This window comes from Peromyscus eremicus, chromosome 7 (genome assembly GCF_949786415.1).
Source record: "Peromyscus eremicus chromosome 7, PerEre_H2_v1, whole genome shotgun sequence".
NCBI classification, from domain to species: Eukaryota; Metazoa; Chordata; class Mammalia; order Rodentia; family Cricetidae; genus Peromyscus; species Peromyscus eremicus.
This window is the reverse complement of record NC_081422.1, coordinates 84,737,066-84,758,501: the sequence shown is the minus strand read 5'-3', so window position 1 is coordinate 84,758,501 and position 21,436 is coordinate 84,737,066. Positions and strand designations below refer to the sequence as shown.

Genomic DNA, 21,436 nt, shown 5'->3' with positions numbered 1-21,436 from the left:
TACAAATGGTCATGGCACCGACCCAATAAACAGGGCACGGCTTTCTAAACACTGACGCTTCTGGAGCGGAGCTCCCTCCCGCTGGCCTCTAGCTTCATCTCTGGCCTTCAAAGCTCTCTTAGGCAGAGTGCTGGTGATGCTGCGGAGCACAGGCTGCAGAGACAGTCCTGTCCTCAGGCCACTTCAACACCCCTCCTCTTCCTGGCCTCATCGTGCACATAAGCATCTGTCCCTGAGCCTTTTCCATCCTTTCCCTCGCCAGCCAGCGATTTGCTTATTTCTTCCTCCTTTCCACTGATAGAAAATCAAATCTGGGTTTTAACAAGCCCCTGGGGTCTGGATACTCGGGAGACTGGGCGGGCGGGCGGGAGGGGAGGGGGAGGGGAGGAGGGGGAGGGGGAGGGGGGAGGGGGAGAAAGGGGCGAGGGAAGGCGTCTCCCTTCCCCTCCCCCACCAGGCTGCGCGTCAGCCGGGGGCCCGAACTACCAATCCCGGCGTGCCTCGGGGGCGGCACGGGCGCAGGCTTGCGTGCGCGGCGGGCAGCCGTTGGCTGAGGCGGCGGCTGTTGGGGTCGCGGCGCTGTGAGGTCAGACGGCGCTGGCAAATCGCGCCCAGGATGTAGAGCTGGCTGTTCCCGACGGCGCTTCTGACGCGAAGTTGGGTGGGGTAGAGAGTAGGGGGCGGTAGTCGGGGGTGGTGGGAGAAGGAGGAGGCGGCGAATCACTTATAAATGGCGCCCAAGCAGGACCCGAAGCCCAAATTCCAGGAGGGTGAGTGTGCGGCTTTGGGGAAAAGGCGCCTAACGGCGCAGGGGAGGGAGGCTGACTCGGGGCGGTTGAGGTTTGGGGGTCGGGGTCGGCGCGGCTCGCGGCCTGGGGCCACTGCAGGCAGTGCTTTGTGAGGGGGGGAAAGGCGCACTGCGGAGGGGAAGGAATGTGGGTGCGCCGGTCCTCGGGCGACAGTGCTTGGTGGCACGAAAGCCTGCCTCCGGCCCAGGCAGGGCCGACGGAGCCCCGCGCGCGTGGCCAGGCCCCGGTGCGTGTTTGTTTTTCGGAGAGCGGGGAAAGCCTATTGTAGGGAGGCGGCCGGCGGGCGGGCGGGCGGGCGGGCGATGGCGACGGTTAGGAAGTGATGTGGCGTGGGGGAGGGGAGCAGCGGCAGCCCATCCCCGCGCTGACGCTCGGCCCCGGGCCGCGTGGGCGACTGTGGGCTGGAGGTTCGAGGCTGCTTTGACCCACTGGGGCGATGTCAGCGTTCGGTGGGGTGTCCCAGCGGCCGGGGGGCCCCCGGAGCGGGCCGGGCGCCCCGCGGCGGGAGAACTGCGTTGTAAGATGGCCGCGCCAAGATGGCCGCGCCATCATGGCTGCCGGCGTCTCGCAGCATTCGTGCGGCTTCGGGCCAGGTGCAGCGCCCCCTGGCACCCAGACCACTCGCAGACGAATGCCTCCTTTTGCCTCCCGAGTGATGATGGGTGGGGACAGAAAAACCCTGAGCCGCCCGAGCGAGGGCCTAGGCTTGCCGTTGCCCGAAGGCATCCTTTTGCTGCCTTTGGAGCGGAGCGCCAGAAATCCTGTTGTACTGCGTGTGCTCTGCAGGGCAGTTGCTCGGGAAAACGGTTTGAGTTCCACCCCCGGGAGTTTCTGTTTAGCGGTCCTTGGACTCGTCATTTTTACGTGCAGAAGTTGCTTGACTGGTTGCCGTAGTATTCGATTAGTGGCGATTTGAAAGCTAATGTTTATTAACTGGCTTAGATCGAGAACAGCGGTGCTGTCTAACGGTACTTTCAGTGGAAAGCAGTTACTCAGTTCTCATAACTTAGTTATCGAGGTGGTTTAACAGTACGCTAAAGGATAAGCATAAAGAGGAACGAACACTTTAAACCGTTTATTGCCATGACCGTATGTGCTTGTTACGTACATGCCGAGTCCGGACGCCTGCCTAACTTGTTTAGGGTTGTTTAGCCATTAAGGTGCTGGACATTAAAAAAAAAAAAAAAAAGCCCCAAACTTAACTATACTTAAGGGTATTCCGGGGATATTTTGATGCGGACTTTAATACTTTTCTCCCAGTTTGAGAAATTGTGGCCCTTGTTATTTTGCTAGGTGTTAAGAGAAAGTTTTTTGTTGTTTTTGAGGCAAGTCTTGGTATGTAGACTTGGCCACTGTATTGATTCTGCTTCATTCTTCAGAGTGCATCAGCTAAATCTTATTTATGGTACCTTGTAAGTTCTCTTAATATTATAGAATGTGATACTTAAAATAGTTTTGAGGGGCTGGAGAGAGAGCTTTGTCACCCAGTGCTTCCCTGAGGCAAACATGGGAAGAGGGTGTTGGTGTAATTGGAGAAGAGTAGGAAGAAAGGGTAGGGTTATGAAAGCTTTGTAAATTCCTGCCCTTACCATTCCTTTTCAGCTGCGGTTTCTAGGTGTAGCTGGGTGTGACACACACGCCTAAAATTCCAGCTTTAGAGAAGCAAAGGCAGGAGGATGACCAGCCCAGGGCTACATGAGACGACCCTGTCTCAAAACCAAAACAAAACCAAAAAAATGCAAGCTAAAATACATAGCTGCCTTTTAAAAATTATGTATGAAATACCATATAGGGTGTTCTGTCCCCACCTTGACTCTGATTCCTGGGCCCACGATGGAGGTAGAGAACTTGTTTCCCACAAGTTGTCTTCAGACCTCTACATATGTACAGTGTCTTGTATGCATGTACCTACTCCCCTCCCCCACGATAAATAATAAAAGCTCAGAGAACATCTGGAAAGGAAAAATATTTAGTATTGATGGGATTATTTTGAAATCTTGGGTAGAATTGTGATAGTGAAAGGTGGTAGTGAATATACATTTTTTGTGTGGGGGAGGGTGTGCATTTTATGTGTATTAAGTGTGTTGCCTACATGTATGTATGTGTACTATGTATGGTCCTGGTGCCCTCAGAAGACATTGGATTCTCAGGAACTGGAGTTGTGAGCTTCTCTGTGGGTGCTGGGAATGGAACAGTTTCTCTGTCCCCTGGGGCGATGTTGTAAAAAATTTCAAGCTAGTAAGACAGTCCAGGGCAAGATTGTTGTAGTTTGAGAATAGAGTGGACCTAAGGATGGAGAACTGTGCTGTTGAAATTTGTTCTTTCCGTAATTTTTCTGTCCACTTCACTTGTTAGCCTGATTTACACCAGCTAGATGCATTATATATATTTTTCAGATTCAAAGGGCCTTACTTAGTGAAGTTGTTTTTATTTATATATATATGCATACATATATATAATTATTAGGATTCAAAGAGCCTTAGTGTAGTCGTTTTTTAGCTGAAGCAGCCAATTTTTTGTTTGTTTGTTTTTTGTTGACAGAGTTTATCTGTGTAGCTTTGGAGCCTTTACTGGAACTCTGTAGCCCAGGCTGGCCTTGAATTTACAGAGATCCGCCTGCCTCTGCCTTCCGATTGTTGGCCGATTGCTGGGACTAAAGGTGTACGCCACCACCGCCCAGCTCAAAGCGGCCAATTTTTTAAAAGGTGTATTATTTCAGAGTAGCTTAAACGGTACTTGGAGTGAAATCACAGATCTAATCTTAGTGCATCTGTTTAATAACAGAATATTTTACCCATTTATTTGAGTCTTTACTCCCAGACTGTGGTCTTTATTCAAGGCTGGCATAGATCTAGTAATGCTTTTAACAGTTATAAGTAGTACAAGATTTTATGGAGAACCTAGATGTTAAGATTACTAGATCTTATTCTGGAAGTCTAACGATAGAGGTTTGTGCTGAAGCTCAGAAGTAGTAATAGCTTCAAAAAGCACTCTAGAGGCTAAGGATGTATGTAGCTGAGTTGGAAGAATGCTCCCATGGCATGCACAAAGCCTTTGGCTCATTAGATATGGTAGTAAGCCTGAAATCCCAGGAGGTGGACAGGATCAGCATGTTTCCCTTCTACTTTTACATGTTCATTCTATGTTCTATGGGTATCAAACTATGTATATATTACTGCACTTTCCCACACTTGTTTCTGCTGTCTGGATCCTCCTTTTTCTGTAAACCCTCCCAAGTAACTGGCTGGCTCTCTGCCACTTAATGGGAAGAAAAGTACAATATAAGTGTAGAAAAATGATACAAATAATGCTTACCTATGTGTCCTTTATTAATATGAAATGCTGGCACAACAGATCCAGCAAATAGATGTTTTAAAGGCCACATTTGAGAGTGAGAGGGTCTCACCACGTAGCATTGGCTGGTCTATGTATTGGCTTTGAACTCAAGAGTGCTGGGATTAAAGGTGTGTGCCACCGTGCCAGGCCCATAATATATATATTTTTAATGTAGTAGTTTTTTCAGTATAGGACTAGTAGATACAATTTTGGAACAACATAGCTGACCCTGTTGGGTACATCAGTCTCCTTGCAGTGTGTTAAAAGCAAGTGGACTGAAAATGTATGGATAAACTTCCACTATCATCATATGGAGTCAGAGTCCAGAAATCACCCACCCAATTTGTTTGATAAGCACAGATGTATTAAGTTTTAACTCTAGCCAGATTTTATTTGGATTTGCAAGTGCCAATGGTCGAGTCAACATTGGGTATAAGTTCCCAGGGTTAGGATTGTTCTGTCTGTTGTTCATTGAAATAGCCTAGCTTCTGGAATAATGAGGAATAAACAGACAGGTAGGATAACATTTAAAAAAATTGATGTATTCGATCAGAACTTTTTATTTCTAAAGGTTTATTATGTGCATTGGTGTTTTGCCTGCATGTATTTCTGTGTGAAGATGACAGATCCCCTGGAACTGGAGTTGTAGACAGCTGTGAACTGCCATGTGGGTCCTTTGGAAGAGCAGCGTACTCTTATCTGCTAAGACATGTCTCCAGCCCCTCCATCAGAAAATTTAATATATAGTACTCAGTCAAAGGAAGTAGAGATCAGTCAAGTGACTAAACTTAGAAAGACACTTGGAGAAGAACATTTTAAAAATTGTTTCCAGATTAGAACAGGTGAACTAGCCAAACATTATCTCATAGGTAACTGTAGTAGATTTAATTAGGTGATTAGATTATTTAAATAAGTAGAAATTCAAGTTAGCCTTTGTTAACCTTTGGATATTAAGGATATGGTAAAGTTTGTTTTGAAGTGTTCATGTATAGTCTTACCTGTTATTATTCCTAGTTTTGCTGAGACTGTTATAATCAAGTGCAGTGGCTCTTGTAGTCACATCTTTCTATATGACAAAGGACTCAGGATTAACTTGGCCCTTTTTCCCCCTCTTTTACAGGCGAGCGAGTGCTGTGCTTTCATGGGCCTCTTCTCTATGAAGCAAAGGTATGGAACCTACTTTCTTTTGAGAAGGTGGCCAAAAATGTTGACTAGGTTTGACTTTTTAATATCAAATTATAATATTTTCTTACTGGATATGTAAAGATTCCATTTGTTTCATAAATCTTCCCATCTGATTTTGAGTTTGTTACTGCTTGCTTTGTGGTGGATGGAGAAAGTTCAGATATTGCTACTCTTCTGCCTTTCTAAACTCACTCAGGAAAAGCCTATTGGTGGAAATAGCATTGAAGTGATAGATGAAGGTCTGTTGGTTGTAACAAATAGCATTTTATAGTTAATAACTCGGCAGAAAGCAATGCCAGAGCCACACTTACTGTGTGTGTTTGCAAGCACTTGTGCATGTAGGTGTGTAAAACCTCATGAGTGTTGAGGTCAGATGTCAACCTCAAGTGCCAGTCTCTTCCTGTCTTTGAGACATCTTTTCTATTTGACCTTTAGATTTTCTCCTCCACCTTCCACCTCAGTGTAGGAGCGCCAGGATCATATGGGTTCTGGGATCATATGAGCCATCCTGCTTGCATGGCAAGCACCATTATCCACTGAACCATTTCCTCAGCTTTAACAATTGATACTTCTCTCCTCGCACTTGAATGTGTGTGTGTTTGTTTCTCTTTGTGTTTGTCTGGTGGTTTTGAGACTTGAGTTTTCACTAGCTCAGGCTAGCTTTGAACTAACAGCAAGCCTCCTGCCTCACCCTTTTATGCTGCGGTCACACAAATGTGAACTACCATGCTCTGGTTGTCATTACACATTTTAAACATTACTTTTGAGACAGATGCTTACTTTGTAGCCCTAGCTGGCCTGGAACTCACTATTTAGATCAGGGTGGTCTTGAACTCACAGAGATGGGACTGCCTCTAACCTTCTCAGTGCTAGAATTAAAGGTGTGCCTGGGCAGGCATTTAAGAATTGAACACAAAGGCTGCTGGCTAGTTACATGGTAGAATATTTGCCTACCATGAATGAGGCCCTGAGTTCAGTCTCAGTGCTACCCTCCCCAACACCGCCCAAAAAACCCACACATGTAAACTGAATGACACAGGCCAATGAACCAGGCTTCTTGGGAAGTTGAGACAGAAAGATTACTTGGAATACAGGGTTCAAGGATGACCTTAGTGAGACCCTGTCTCAACAAAGTAGTAAACAAGGCAGGGAACACTTAGTGGTAAAGTACTTTCCACAAGTGAGGCCCTGGTTCAGTACAGAAAACCAAAGTGCAGTGATACAGACACACACTCTTATACACACTATACGCATAATGCTTAAAAGTGACTTTGGGTTAATATCTAGCTTTATATTTGTATGAAAATATTCTGAACACATAGTGCCAGACAATTCTGACTAAAAATGTTCACTGCTCATGTTTTGAATGTCTAGGTGTTTGTTTATAACTGTGAGTCCCTTTGATCTTGTATGTTTTTCAATGTTTGTTGTATAAACTTTTGGCAAACATATCTGAACTGGCTGTTTTTTCTCTAGCAGCAGAATACTCTGGTGAAAAAATTTTTAAATAGTGATAGGAATAAACCATTGTTTGTTTGGTCTACAGTGAACACCCTTAAATCTAAAGTCAGATAATCATGACTGTCACAGTGACTTTCCTCCAGTAATTTGTTTTGTTCGGCTACTTTTAAGAATGCTTTTAAAGCATACTGTAGTTCATAAACTGATGAGATTGTATTTTTGAAAGAAATGTAGTTCTTAGCTAGAGTTTGAAAAGCCATAAGAATAGCTTTCATTTCCTGACCTTGGGTAGCAGGGTAGCAGTTCTAAACTGTTGATGCTGTTTGTTTTTTTTTGTTTTGTTTTGTTTTTCGAGACAGGGTTTCTCTGTGTAGCTTTGCGCCTTTCCTGGATCTCGCTCTGTAGACCTGGCTGGCCTCGAACTCACAAAGATCCGCCTGCCTCTGCCTCCCGAGTGGTAGGATTAAAGGCATGCGCCACCACCGCCCGGCTGTGTTCATTTCTAAATTGTGGTTTTGTAACTTTGTATAGAAAAGTATTCTCAGCACTAAGATTATAAAATCAAACTGACCAACAACTCTAAAGTTTTACAGTACTAAATAATTCAGCCAAGATTTAATCCTTTATTTAGAAAGAACATATCTGTCATTAGGATGCAAATTTGATAAGATTATGTGTGATACCAAAGACTTTTTCTTTTTTCATTTCAGTGTGTAAAGGTTGCCATAAAGGACAAACAAGTGAAATACTTTATCCATTACAGTGGTTGGAATAAAAAGTGAGTATTAGATCTTTAAAAGCATTTTGTTCACTGTTATGTATCGGAGCAAGGGTGAGCCATTGTTAGTATGATGTAGCTACATTAGGGAGAACTCAGCCATTTTATATGTACTTGAGTTTTGGGAATATTTCTTGTATTATTTTGTAGTGCCCAGTGGTTATACTTGACCAGCTGTCCTGGTTGAATTATGAGTCAACATACATTTTTTATGGCATGTGTTTTAGGATAGCCTGAATATTTTTGGCCTGAGCACAAACCAAATGACTTATCTTTCTTATTCAAGCAGTTAAACTCAAAACTAATTGTAGAAAAGGAGAACAGAGGAAAATGTTTTAGAATTGACAGTTTATAAACCCATTTTATGAAATTTTGAAACATAATGTTAACAGAAAGTAGTTTCATGTGGTTCAGCATAGAAAATTCTCATTTACAGAATTTAATTTTCTAGTGGTTATTGGAGCTTTCTCTTTGAGACCCAAACATAACAGAACCTAATAAATTATTTAGGCCTTTGGTGTGTGTAATTGAGTGGTTTATTATTTTTACTAGGAGGTTTTGGTTTTTTGAGACGGTTTCTCTGTGTAGCCTTGGCTGTCTTGGAACTTGCTTTGTAGACCAGGCTGGCCTGGAACTCATAGAGGTTGACCTGCCTTTGGGATTAAAGGCCTTTGCTATCACATCCAGCTTACTAGGAGAAGTTTTAAATCCTTTTTATTATTGATCTTTTGTACTTCAGGGATGGCATTGCAAAGAATTAGTCATTTCAAGAATTACTTTCTGATATCTTGTAATGCTTAATGCTTTGTCTCACTTTACCCAGAGTCTAGTACTTCTTTATATGGAAACAATGCCAACTGTTGTGATGGGTACTCTTGATGTAGAGGAAAAGTTTTCTTTTTCTTCTGTTAAGTTTACTGGCCCCATAATTTGGGTCTCACCTTATATAGTTCTTTATCCGAAAGCCCAACCAGTTAATTCAGTTTATTTGTTACAAATAGGTAAATGCTTTTAGGTGAGAAATACCAAACTTTTAACTTATTTCATTAATGTAATTATAGAAAGGCCACAATTCAAAATACATGAAAGCAAATTCTGATAACTTGTGAATAAAGTATTTCTAATAATGATCAGTAGGTACTGTCAGTATTTCAGAATTACCCCAGTCATGTATTAAGAAAATGGGAGCTAGGTGTGCTGGCACATTTCTTTAATGTCAGCACTCAGGCAGAGGCAGGCTGATCTCTTCAGGCCAGCCAGAACTACATAGTGAGACCCTGTCTCAAAAATAAATAAATAAATTTCGATTTTTTTTTAAAGTTGATTGAAATATTCAGGAAACAGACTTTTATGTTATGATTTCTAGAGTATTTATATTTAAAAAAAACTGAAAACTGAATTTCATCTTTAGTTTATGAGGCTGATATTTTGCTAATATCCAGATAAAATGTGTAATAGCTGCTTTCCTACAGGAAGTAGAATATTTTCTTTATGCATATTAGGGATGAGAAAGTTAAAAGTCCATATAAAGTTTGAAAGGAGAACACAAAACAGATTCATGGAGTAGGCCTACTTACCCTTCCCTTGTACATTTTAATTTAAAATACACTTTTATGCTTCAGTCTTCTTAAGTGTTAGGTAGCAATTTATGTAGATTGCCATATGAAATGGTTTTTATAAAAACCAAAACCTCTAGTTTTCTGGTTTTACTTTTTTTTTTAAAGTGGTTTTTCCTTTGTTGGGTTGTAGTTCATAACAGAAGTAAGTGGTAGTTTTTTAAAACTCTTGTTCTCTTGGGAAAATAGGGGGGGGTGGCAGACATTACAGGTTTTTATGACTGTCTGCAGTGTAGTGAGGAGAATATCATAGGTGTCTTTATAGTTGACTTGTTAAACGTGCCATTGTAGCCTTTAGGAAGTATTTAGAAGTGATTTTTCTGTGTTGAAACTGGCTCTTCCTTTGTAGCTTTGCCTATCCTGGACTTGCAGTAATCAGAGGGCTGAGATTACAGGCTTGTTTGTACCACCACATCCAGCTCTAGAGAAACTTAAAACCATTGGAGAGGAGAGTTTTTTAAATGCCTGTCAAGTATATTATGTGTGTATTCAATTTTGCCTGTAGATTTGACTTTTAGGATTAGTCAAAACTGCTTTGGGAAATAATGAAATTTACATGCTTGATCTATACTTAAAAATTCGAGTGGCCCTCAGTTATTAGTCTAGTAGAACAAAGATGGTTGTCTGTCCATTTTGTTTTTCCTCAGTTTCAGTGAGGAATTTCAGCTCTTTTGCTAATAAGCTCTCAGTGTGCCTTGGTAATTGGTTGGTCAGAGTGCTTGTTTAGATGTGGTTTGCATCTGAGGGGGAGAGAATTTCTAAGGTTTTAAAGCAGTTAAAAGTTGCACCTTTTAATTTTAGGAGAATAGGGATATGGACTTAAAGGGGCTTCATGGATAGGGATGTATATACTTTTATTTATTTATACTTTTATTTATTTACTTAGAGACATGGTCTTAATATGTATCCCTGGCTGGTCTGGAGCTTGGTATGTAGACCAGGCTAGCCTGGAACTCAGATCTATCTGCTTCTACCTCCAAAGTGCTGGGAGTAAAGATGTGCACCTCTATGTCCTGCTGTAGGACACCTTCTAAATACATTGGTACAGCAAAATTCCAATTTCACACTGGATTTTTCTTTAGACATTACTCTAGATACACTCTCAAAATCACAGTAGATACTAAGATAGTTCTAAATTTTCAAAAATCTTCCTGGAATTTGTTCACACAGACATTAACTATTCCATTTGTAAATGAGTCTTGATAAAGCTTAAGCTCAATTCTGCACATAGTTACTGAGACTACTTTGTACTGTGCTGTCTGTATCAGAAGTGCTGTGAGGCCCAGGCGCTCTGAAAAATCTTTGAAGACACGTGAGGATATTGTAGCCCTTTTTCCTGTTCCTGAAGGAGCTCCCTCAGTACACCACCCCCTCCTGACCTCTAGGTAAATGCATGTTTTAAAGTTTTCTTTAGGAAATCATGTTGAGGAATGTTTTTTATTTACTACTTTTCCTTTTGGCTATACTCTATAAGAGGTCAGAGGTGGGAAATCATTAAGTAAAAGATTGCCTCAAGAATACACCTGATTGTGTCACTAATGGAGCTCCATCAGCAGGAGAAAAGACTAATTTTGTTCAAAAATTAGTTTGCTTAAAAAGTTCAACATTCCACAAGAAAGTTTTGTTTTTCCATACACATCAGCAAAAAGCTTGTTTTGTGAGAAACCAGATACCTGAGTTTTTAGAAAGCCGTTAATCACTTTTGGAAATTGGAATGCTTACTTGGATTAGATGAAAGTGAATAATGGGTTATCTGAAAAAAAAAAAAAAAAACACTGAAAGCCTTTAATGTACAAATTTAGTCTAGTTGTCTAGGTGGTGAGTATTATAGACCTGTGTTCCTGATGCACTTTTAGCATGTGGGAGCTGTGTAACTTGAGATAGTACTGTAATTCTGAAAAGCTAATGGCTTAGAGACTCTTAAATAACTTATTCTTAGACCATTTAAAAATGATTTGAATAATATACATACATGGTTTATATTTGGAATGATGCTTCTTAAAACACACTTTGCTTAGATTTTTCTTTTAGTTGAGAATGGATTTGCGTTGCCAGCTTACCAAATTATTTCAGAAAAAGCTGGGCATGGTTTTTGTGTGCCTGTAATTATAGAATTTGGGATACTGAGGTAGGAGGGTTACCACGAATTTAAGGCCAACTTGGAATTCATTAAAAAATGTCTCAAAAAAACTAGGGTTGACAAGATGGTTCAGTGGGTAAAAGTACTTTCTTCCAAGGGTGAAGAACCAAGTTGGATCTCCAGGACCTACACAGTGAAAGAATCAACTCCTAAAAGTTGTTTTCTGACTTCCACACACGTTCTGTAACATGCACTTGTACACACACACACACACACACACACAAATAAATAGATGTTAAAAGAACAAAATTAAAACACATATCAAGGGAATTTCAGAGTTTTGCCATTTAGATCTTTAAAAATTAATTGGAAGAGAGCCTAAACTATATTAGAAATGTATTTCAGTGCTGTTTTAACTTGTCTTTTCAGTTGGGATGAATGGGTTCCAGAAAGCAGAGTACTCAAATACGTGGACACCAATTTGCAGAAACAGCGAGAGCTTCAAAAGGCCAATCAGTAAGTTTGTTTTGAGAAATACATTTTGAAATTTTTGGACATGGAATAAACAAAATAGGATCATGATCATCATGTTGGCGACTCCCTCTACATTTGATAAAATGATTGATACTTGTTCCTGCGTTAAAGCTTGATTTCAAGTAACTACATATTTTCTAGGTAAAAGAAATATCCTGTCATTCTTGAGTCTGTCTTTAGAAATTGGTAGAAAAACAGTGTAGGAAATTGTAGGTGCAAACTCATTAATACCTTGTTTAACCTCTTCTGGTGCTGTAGAAGGCACAGTTAACTGATGAGGAAAGAAAAAGGAAGAGAGTCCCATTAGTATTCATCTATGAAAATACGTTGAGGGGAAAAGGACCCAGAAAAATTACCTATAGGGTAGTTACTACATTTTAATTTTATAGCTAAAATTTTTAAAAAATTAAAATTATAACATGGAGTCAAATCAAAAGAAAACATTGGGACTGTGTGTGCCATGACAAGATTGTGGAGGTTGTAGTTGGTTCTTCCTTCTGTCATATGGGGCCCAGGTATTGAAAACTCAGGCCAGTGGGTTTGGTAACACCTACCTCTTACCTCTTGGGCTAGCCTTCTAGCTCCATGCTTAGTGTCTTGAATCTTTTGATATCTGTAGATCTTTAAATGTTGTTTTTGGTTTTATTTATATGTATGAGTTTTGCCTTTTATGTATATGTATATATATATATATATATGTGTGTATAATGTATGGGTACCGCATATGTGCCTGATTTGTGAGAAGGCCAGAAGGGGAGTCAGATCCCCAGAGTTGTGGATGGTTATGGGCCACCATGTGGGTGCTGAGAATGAAACCCAGGTCTTCTGCAAGAGCAAGAAGTACTCTAAATAAGAGCAAGAAGTACTCTAAACCTCTAAGCCATCTCTCCAGGCCTGATGTCTGTAAATCTTCTGTCTCTCAGTGCATATATATATATAGGCTTGGAGACCTCAATATTTTTGTTGTTGTTTGCTTTGGTTTGGTTTTCTTTATAGCCTTGGCTATTCTGGAACTAGCTCTGTAGACCAAGCTGGCCTCCAGCTCATAGACAGACAATCTGCCTGCCTCTGCCTCCCAAGTATTGGGATTAAAGGTGTGTACCACCACCACCCAGCTAGGGACCTAAATTTTCAAAGCCAAAAAAAACCTATTTTTTTCTTAGAAGCAGAACTCTAATTTGTAGCTAGAGTTTTTCTGGTCCTGCCTGGCCCATAGTCAGGACAAATCTCTCTAACGCGCCAGTCCCGCAGCAGCTCACACCCAACTAAGTGAACACACAGAGACTTATATTGCTTACAGACTGTTTGGCCGTGGCAGGCTTCTTGCTAACTGTTCTTATATCTTAAATTAATCCATTTCTATAAATCTATACCTTGCCACGTGGCTCGTGGCTTACCGGCGTCTTCACATGCTGCTTGTCATGGTGGCGGCTGGCAGTGTCTCCCTTTCCCTTTCTGTTCCCGTAATTCTCCTCTCTGTTAGTCCCGCCTATACTTCCTGCCTGGCCATTGGCCAATCAGTGTTCTATTTATTGACCAATCAGAGCAACAGATTTGACATGCAGACCATCCCACAGCACTAATTCTTTTTCCTAATTCTAGGGAGAAAATTTTTAGGCCTTTTGTATTTTGTGTATGTGGATGTTTCATCTGCATGTATGCATGTCAGAAGAGGGCATCAGATCCCCTGGGGCTGCAGTTATATGGTTGTGAGCAACCATGTGGGTCCTGGGAATTTAATCCAGGACTTCAGCAAGAGCAGCCAGGGCGCTGTTTTTAAAAAAATTATTACTTGGGTGCATTGGTGTTTTGCCTACATGTATATCTGTGTGAGAGTGCTCAGTCCCCTGGAATTGGAGTTATAGATGGTTGTGAGCTGCAATGTGGGTGCTGAGAATTGAACCCAGGTCGTCTGGAAGATCAGCCAGTTCTCTTTAATCTCTGAGCCATCTCTCCAGCCCCAATTTCAGAATTTGTGTGTGTGTGTTACTCATTTTAAGCTCTTTTTGTAATAGTTTTGTAATCTGTGCAACATGGATATTTTGGAACATTTTGGAAGTCCACTGATACTAACAGATAAGCTTTTTAAATTTTTCTGAGTCAGGGTCTCACTGTACAAGCAAGCCCTTGCTGGCCTTGACCTCACAGGGACCCACCTACTTCTCCAAAGTGCTGGGATTAGTGCCATTACTATGCCTGGCTGGGAACTTCAGTTTCAATATAATATAAATTCTCTGTGGAATCAAGCAGGCACAATTTGCTGTTTGTCATATAAGTATGACTTCCTGACATTGTTTTTGAAGGGAACAATATGCAGAGGGCAAGATGAGAGGAGCTGCTCCAGGAAAGAAGACCTCTGGTCTGCAACAGAAAAATGTGGAAGTGTAAGATGTTCTTTGTTTAAATATTGCATACTGCTTTATAAGTGTAATTCGAATTTACTGTTGATCGTGATAACGCATTTTGTTTCTATGGGAGCTTTTAAAAGTTATCAATGAAATTTTCATTTCTCAGATATCAGGTTGTTAAAGTAATTTAAAATGCACATTAACTACTTGATTTTCCTTTGCTTCTTCCCTTGCACTAAAATATATGCAACATTAAATTAGTATGCCATTCATTGGCAATAATTGCTTGTATAGCCCTCATGTTTGAAGTTACATGTGTATACACATACAGGTTTTCTCTTAGAAAGGTAGTATTGAATTGTCAGGTAGTCACAAGTTTTGAGATAATTATTTTGGCAAAGATTACTTTCAGTAGTGCTAAAAATTCATAAAATGAGAATGAGGGGGAAAAAGTATAACTTGTAAACTCTGGATTGTAAGGCTTCTTGGCATCCAGCCCATATTATGAAAGTTATGTACTCATTTCTCTAAAAGGCTATCTGTATAAAGTTGAGTATAAGAACTGGTTTCTTGGTTTCTGTGAATCATTGGCATGCATGTGCAAGTAAAGTTCTTAGTTTAATGGGACCTGGAAATACTGTCTTTCCTATTATAAACTTCAACCTTATGAAGTAAAGGAAAATTTAAAGTTGGCCAGATTTTTTTTTTTTTAATGACAAGCTTCACACTCAAAAGATATCTGCCTGCCTCTGCTTCCCCAATGTTGAGGTTAAAAGTATGCGACACCACACCCAGCCTTTGTTGTTAAATTATTTTTTATAATTTTTAAACTGATGTGTATGTGTGAGTGTGTGTTTCAAAGTGCAGTTTCCCACAGAGACCAGGGAGATCTCTGAATTTGAGGCTAGCCTGGTGTACATTGTACATAGTGAGTTCCAAGACAGCCAGAGCTATATAGTAAGACCTGTCTCAATAATTTTTTTAGTCTAAAATCAAGATAAATATTTTGGGAAGCAAACTTAAAATATAGTCATTGAAAATTTTGGTGAACCATCTTTCTCTGAATTTATTTCTCATAAGAGTTGGAACAGTTTTTCTAGAGTAATTTTTTCTTTCTTTTCTTTCCAGGAAAACAAAAAAGAACAAGCAGAAAAGTAAGTATGAACTTTCTTAAAATTAATCTATTCATCTGTAATGGAGAAAATGAAAACATAAATCAAGACACTATCTACCATGAAGAATTTTAGTTAACCAATACCACCCCTACCTCCCGTACACATTTTACAGCACCTGGAAATGGAGATGGTGGCAGTACCAGTGAGACACCTCAACCTCCTAGGAAGAAAAGAGCCCGGGTAGATCCTACAGTTGAAAATGTGAGTTCCCCTGCCCTTGGCAGGCTAGTCTAAAGAAAACCTGATGATCTTTCTCCTTTACTTCCCCACTCCCTTCCCTCCCACTGTTTGAGACAGGGTCTTGTTGTATGGCTTTGGTTAGCCTTGGGATTTTAGAGCCTCATGCCTCAGATTTTGAAGTATTTGGGTAATAACATATGCTACCAAAGTGCATAGGCAGGTTCTGGTCTAGAAGTAAATCAGAAAAATCAGAAAAAAAGTATATTTAAAGATAGCCATGTTAGCTGTGCATGGTGGTGCATGCCTTTAATCCCAGCCCTCAGGAGGCAGAGACAGGCAGATCTTTGTGTAAGAGGCCATTTTATTTATGTATTTGAATCCAACCCAGTCTATGTAGTGAGTTCCAGGATAGCCAGAGCTGCATTGTAAGACCATGTCTCGGAGGAGGCAAGAGAAGAAAGCCATGTTGGGGTAATCATTTGCATATCAACAGTAAATGTGAAGATGCTGTTAACTTGTATCAGTTCAGGATATTCCATTTTTCAGAAGAGAAAAATGCAGGAAGGGCCACTATGACTTAAGACTGTTTTCCTTTCTGCTGGCTATATGATTTCATGTCTTTGTTTTTTTCGGTGACAATTCCTTCTTTATGAAGGAATTAGTGTATATTCGGCGTCTCTCTTAACCTTCAAGAGAGAAGTTACTATTAAGCAAGAAAAGTTTGCAATACCTTTCCTTTTTCTATTTAGGAAGAAACATTCATGAACAGAGTTGAAGTTAAAGTAAAGATTCCTGAGGAGCTGAAACCATGGCTTGTGGATGACTGGGACTTGATTACCAGACAAAAGCAGGTAACTTGAAAATGACAAAAGTTGTACTTATGTGGTGTTTGGTGAAAAGAAAAAAGGCTTGAAGTTTTATGACTGAAATATTTTAATACAATTTTTTAATTTTATGGATTTTTTTTGTCTGGATATGGATATTATGGATATGTATGTCTGCATGGCATGGCATGTATACAGTGCCTGTGGAGGCCAGAGAGGGCATTGGATCTCCTGGAACTGGAATTGGAGATGGTTAGCCACCATGTGGGGTGCTGGGAATTGAACCTAGATCCTCTCATGCTCTTAATTGCTGAACCATCGTCTCTCCAGTTCCTTAAAATTTCACTAGTTTATTATGATTAAGAAATTTGGAAGTTGCTTCAAAAAAACTAATGGAGAAACATGCATTTTCTGTCTTGATATTACTGACCATACAGCATTTATACATGTCCTGATAGGAATATAGTAGTAGAAAGCATATAGCATTACCTGCAATTGATCCTGAATGTAAATAAGGTCCTGGGTTTAGTTACTTATTTGCAGGATATTGTATAATTTTCCCCCTGAGGAGATGTAGACAAATTAACCATTTAAGATAGAATAGATGCCAACAGCATGCCAGCTTGGCAAATAATGACGTTTTGGGGTTTACGGAGCATGAATGATGGGTTGCTACAGAAATATAAACAATTAAAAAGTAGGTATACCACTGAAAAGCCCACCCCTAAATGAACCATGACTCAGAAAAGCTGCATGTGAAAGTTGTGTCCCTGGGATCCATCTTAGCTGCTGGGAAGGACCCTGTGGATCTTTTAAGTGTCAGCTTTCTGAGTCTTGTTTGTTTACTTGCTTAGTCTTAAGGTGCTTCCTTTCCCACCGAAAGTTCAAAATCTTAAGAAACTGCTTTCATGATGTAGGAATATAGGAATCCAGAAAAACTTCAGTGTCACAAAGAGTGGGGTTACCTAAATCCAGATTTACGAACTCCAGACTATTTAAATTGACAAATGACAGGTGTAGTGGTCGTGATGGGGATTCGAATAATAGTGATTGCTAAGGGTTCCTGTGATTTGGGGTTCATAGACATAGTTGGAATTTGCTTGGAGTTATTTGGTTGAATTATGCAAGTTTTATCTCCCTGTGTAGTGTTTGTGTTCTTGAGCACCTTTCTCTTTCTGTGCTTCACCTACTTTTGTGCTTCACCTTGTGGGAACAAATGTAATTTTTCTTTATAAACATTATTTTAATTTTTTTCCCTAGCTTTTTTATCTTCCTGCCAAGAAGAATGTGGATTCCATTTTGGAGGATTATGCAAATTATAAGAAATCACGAGGAAATACAGATAATAAGTAAGAATACTTATTTGAGTATACCCAAATTACTTAAGTACTATTTTAGGTATAATTGAAGCTATGTTGTAGGTACTTAACACAGCCACTAAAGGTTTTGCTATTTTGAAAGCATAAATACCTTCTTATTTTGACAGGGCTGTAGTTTTCCAAATCCTTTATTACATAAATTTGAAATTGATTTTACTTATAAAAAATGCCTTAGCTGTAGTTTCTTAACCTTTACATATTTTGAAAGTAATATTTTTGTTCTTTTATCAGGGAGTATGCTGTTAATGAGGTTGTAGCAGGGATAAAGGAATACTTCAATGTAATGCTGGGCACTCAGCTACTCTACAAATTTGAGAGACCACAGTATGCTGAAATTCTTGCAGATCACCCTGATGCACCCATGTCCCAGGTGTATGGAGCACCACATTTACTGAGATTATTTGGTAATAAGACTTTTAAGAAACATGATTTTATCTTTTCTCCCTTTTTTTGAGTCTTTAATAATTGATTTTTTTGATGTTTACTAAATGACTGAGAGGTAAAATAACTATTCAAAACTTGACTGAATTTTTCTTTAAAATTTTATTTAAAAGGTTTTAATGGCAGAATCTCTTTGAAAAAGAATTTTGAAAAATCATTAACCAGACTGGGGTTCAATCCATAAAATCCAACTCTGAGGGCCCCCCTCCCAAACCCACATAAAAAAGCTGGGTATAGTGGTGGATACTTTGATCTAGTGCTGGGGATGTAGATGTGGCATCTTGAGTTCTCACTGGCTTCCCTGACTTAGTTGTGAACCCCGGTCCAGTGGATGGCACTGGAGGAAAGACACATTCATAGTTGTCTTTAGCTTACAAGACACATACACATGCACCTATGAATGTGCATAAAGTCATTTAGTTTTATGGAATCTGACAACTCATTTACTTCTTACCATGTATGGTTATAGTGCTGCCTTTGGATATAACTTTAACTGAATTCTTTTGTTAAATAGTGCGAATTGGAGCAATGTTGGCCTATACACCTCTAGATGAGAAAAGCCTTGCTTTATTACTGAACTATCTACATGATTTCCTCAAGTAAGTTTAATTGGAATCATAAGCAATTGGGATGATTACTTAAAATTAATGTATGAAAGGAGAGATTGACATAATTACTAAAATAAGTAGTATATTTGTACAGGTGTCAATAAGGCACTAGAACAGTATAAATAGCATATATGGGAATCTCACAGATGATAGGAGAGTAATCATGTAGGTGGTATATGGGAAATGATGGAGTGATTAAATCTCCAAGCTATTAAGACAGTGAAAACACTGTAGGTTAATTTTGTAGATTTACAGTCACATGTATTAGAAAGTAGAAAGATGAATGGGTAAGGGAGTAAATAAGAAAAGAACTTAAAAATAGCAATAATATCTAAGTTGGAGGTTATGCAAATTATAAGAAATTGTAAGGAAATACAAATAATAAGAATACTTATTTCAGTATACCTGTCAAAATTGATGTAGAAGAATTTTTTAAGTTTGAGGTCAGACTGAACTATGCTGAGACCTGTCTCAAAAATACTGCCCACGGTGGTGGCATACGCCTTTAATCCCAGCACTCGGGAGGCAGAGGCAGGCGGATCTCTGTGAGTTCGAGGTCAGCCTGGGCTACAGAGTGGCTTCCAGGAAAGGCACAAAGCTACACAAAGAAACCTTGTCTCGAAAAACCGAAAAATAAAAAAATAAGTAATGTCCAATGATATAATACAGATACAAGTTAGGAGTAAACATTTTTTTGTCAAATTAGTTGACTGAAGAAATGGGAAGAGGCAGCTCTAGCTTATGATGTTGGATGACATTTTTATAATAGGGGAGAATTTAAAATCAAGCAGCTTTTGAAAATGATAGGTTGCTCTAAATATCCTAACAAGGATACTATTTAACACTGAATTGGAGAAGAAATCAGCTGTAGTGGCAGGTGGTGTTCTGATTCTTATTTGGAGAGAAACATTTCTATTTGAAAAAGACTGGAATTTTCAGGATATGGATCATAGTTACTGTGGATTACTTCTTGGACTTGGTTTTGTAGGTAAAGGATTGGAGTTTTTTATTTATAGTCCTTTTGCTAACAGTGGTAAATATTTTCTCTGGACTCCAATTTTTTTGATAATACAGAAATGCACTATTTTTCATTTCGCATCCTTTTATTTCAGGTTTGGACTTGAAATGTGTAGACTTTCTTGTATGGTGTTTAACAGTATTTAATAAGCTAAAGAAAATGAGTATTGTTGTTTTAGGGTAGTACTGCTATATAATAGGATAGGATAGCTGTTTGCACATTCCCTCAGGTTGTTCCTCGTTTAGAAGAGAGTAACTTGGCACTAATGCATCTTTGTTACCTTACTGGTTTGGATTGTAATATTTTTCAAGGAGGCAGTGATCTATGTATTGAATATAACTTTTAACATTATTACAATGAGTTTGTTTGTTTGTTTGTTTGTTTTTTAGGTACCTGGCGAAGAATTCTGCAACTTTGTTCAGTGCCAGTGATTATGAAGTGGCTCCTCCTGAGTACCATCGGAAAGCCGTGTGAGGGGTGTGCTCTCTCTCACTCGTGCTTGGATCTCTGTAAACAATTTGGTTCTTAGTCCTTCTCTTGTACAAATGATGTACTTTGAAGACCGTTAGTGTATAACAGAATTGATGTTTGTTTTCTGTTTGATTTTAAACAGAGAAAAATAAAAGGAGTGCCTGCTCCTTTTTTCTTTCTTTTTTCATTTCAAAGTTTCTACCAGTGTATTCAGTGATGGACAACAGAGAGACATGCTGTAGAGTGTTTTATTGCCTAGTTGACAAAGCTGCTTTTGAATGCTGGTGGTTCTGTTCCTTTGACACTACGCACTTTTATAATATGTGTTAATGCTCTATGACAAAATGCTCTGATTCCTAGTGCCAAAGGTTCACTTCAGTGTATATAACTGAACACTCATCCATCTGTGCTCTTTTTTTTTTTAATGGTGCTTAAAGAGCCCATCCTTTGCAAGTCATCCATGTTGTTCCTTAGGCATTTTATCTTTGCTTAATTGTTAAAGAATGGTGGCTTGTTTCATGGTTTTTGTATTTGTGTCTAATGCACGTTTTAACATGATAGACGCAATGCATCGTGTAGCTACAGTTTTATGGAAAAGTCAATCTTGTAGGAATTGTTTTTCAGATCTTCAATAAATTTTTCTTTAAATTTCAAGAGATTGTGTGGCTGTGTTATCAAAACCCTGGCACATTGTGATTAGATACTGATTGCCCAGGAGACTGTTTCATTTCCTGAAGGATCTTTATGGAATGAAAAGCTTACTTGGATGTGAAGCAAACTATTCGTTGTAGAAATTGGTCATCTTGAGTGAGTCTTAGCTTAGGGCATGATAGTAGTGCCCTCCTTAGATTCTTGGACATTTTGAGCAATGGGGGCATTTTTAGCTTTGTGAAAATTGATTTCTGTAAGTGATTGTTTATATTTAAGGAGTTTTTTTTTTTTTTTAATGAGAAATGAGCTAAAAGCATAAAATCTGCAGTTGGACATTAGGATACTTGCAAAGGGCAGTAATGTTACCTTTAGTAGAGGTGCCAGAGTGAATTGGACATAGGTACAGAATACTGGGAAGGGTTCAGATGGCAAGATCTAGAGGATACAGGGATAAGAGTGAGTAAGTAGGGAAGCAGTATGGATTCATGATCCTTTGAACTGTATTTGATTAGATGTTTGAAGATTTGCTCGTGAGGTGGGAG

The 21,436-nt window shown here is 39.5% G+C and overlaps 1 protein-coding gene across 4 annotated transcripts; it reads left to right on the top strand.

Annotated features, from left to right (window-relative positions):
* The first annotated feature begins 517 nt into the window (after window positions 1-517).
* Morf4l1 (mortality factor 4 like 1) lies at window positions 518-20,897 on the top strand. Of its 4 annotated transcripts, XM_059268357.1 has the most exons (13): window positions 518-770; window positions 5,266-5,312; window positions 7,502-7,569; window positions 10,454-10,570; window positions 11,695-11,781; window positions 14,103-14,183; window positions 15,276-15,301; window positions 15,435-15,523; window positions 16,252-16,353; window positions 17,587-17,675; window positions 17,937-18,109; window positions 18,661-18,745; window positions 20,162-20,897. In XM_059268357.1, the coding sequence occupies exons 1-13, from the start codon at window positions 731-733 to the stop codon at window positions 20,244-20,246; spliced, it is 1,089 nt and encodes a 362-aa protein (XP_059124340.1). In that variant the 5' UTR covers window positions 518-730; the 3' UTR covers window positions 20,247-20,897. The 4 variants fall into 4 exon arrangements, with proteins under 4 accessions (XP_059124340.1, XP_059124341.1, XP_059124342.1 ...); XM_059268358.1 differs by lacking the exon at window positions 14,103-14,183; XM_059268359.1 differs by lacking the exon at window positions 10,454-10,570 and having other exon boundaries at window positions 520-770.
* Window positions 20,898-21,436: the final 539 nt, after the last annotated feature.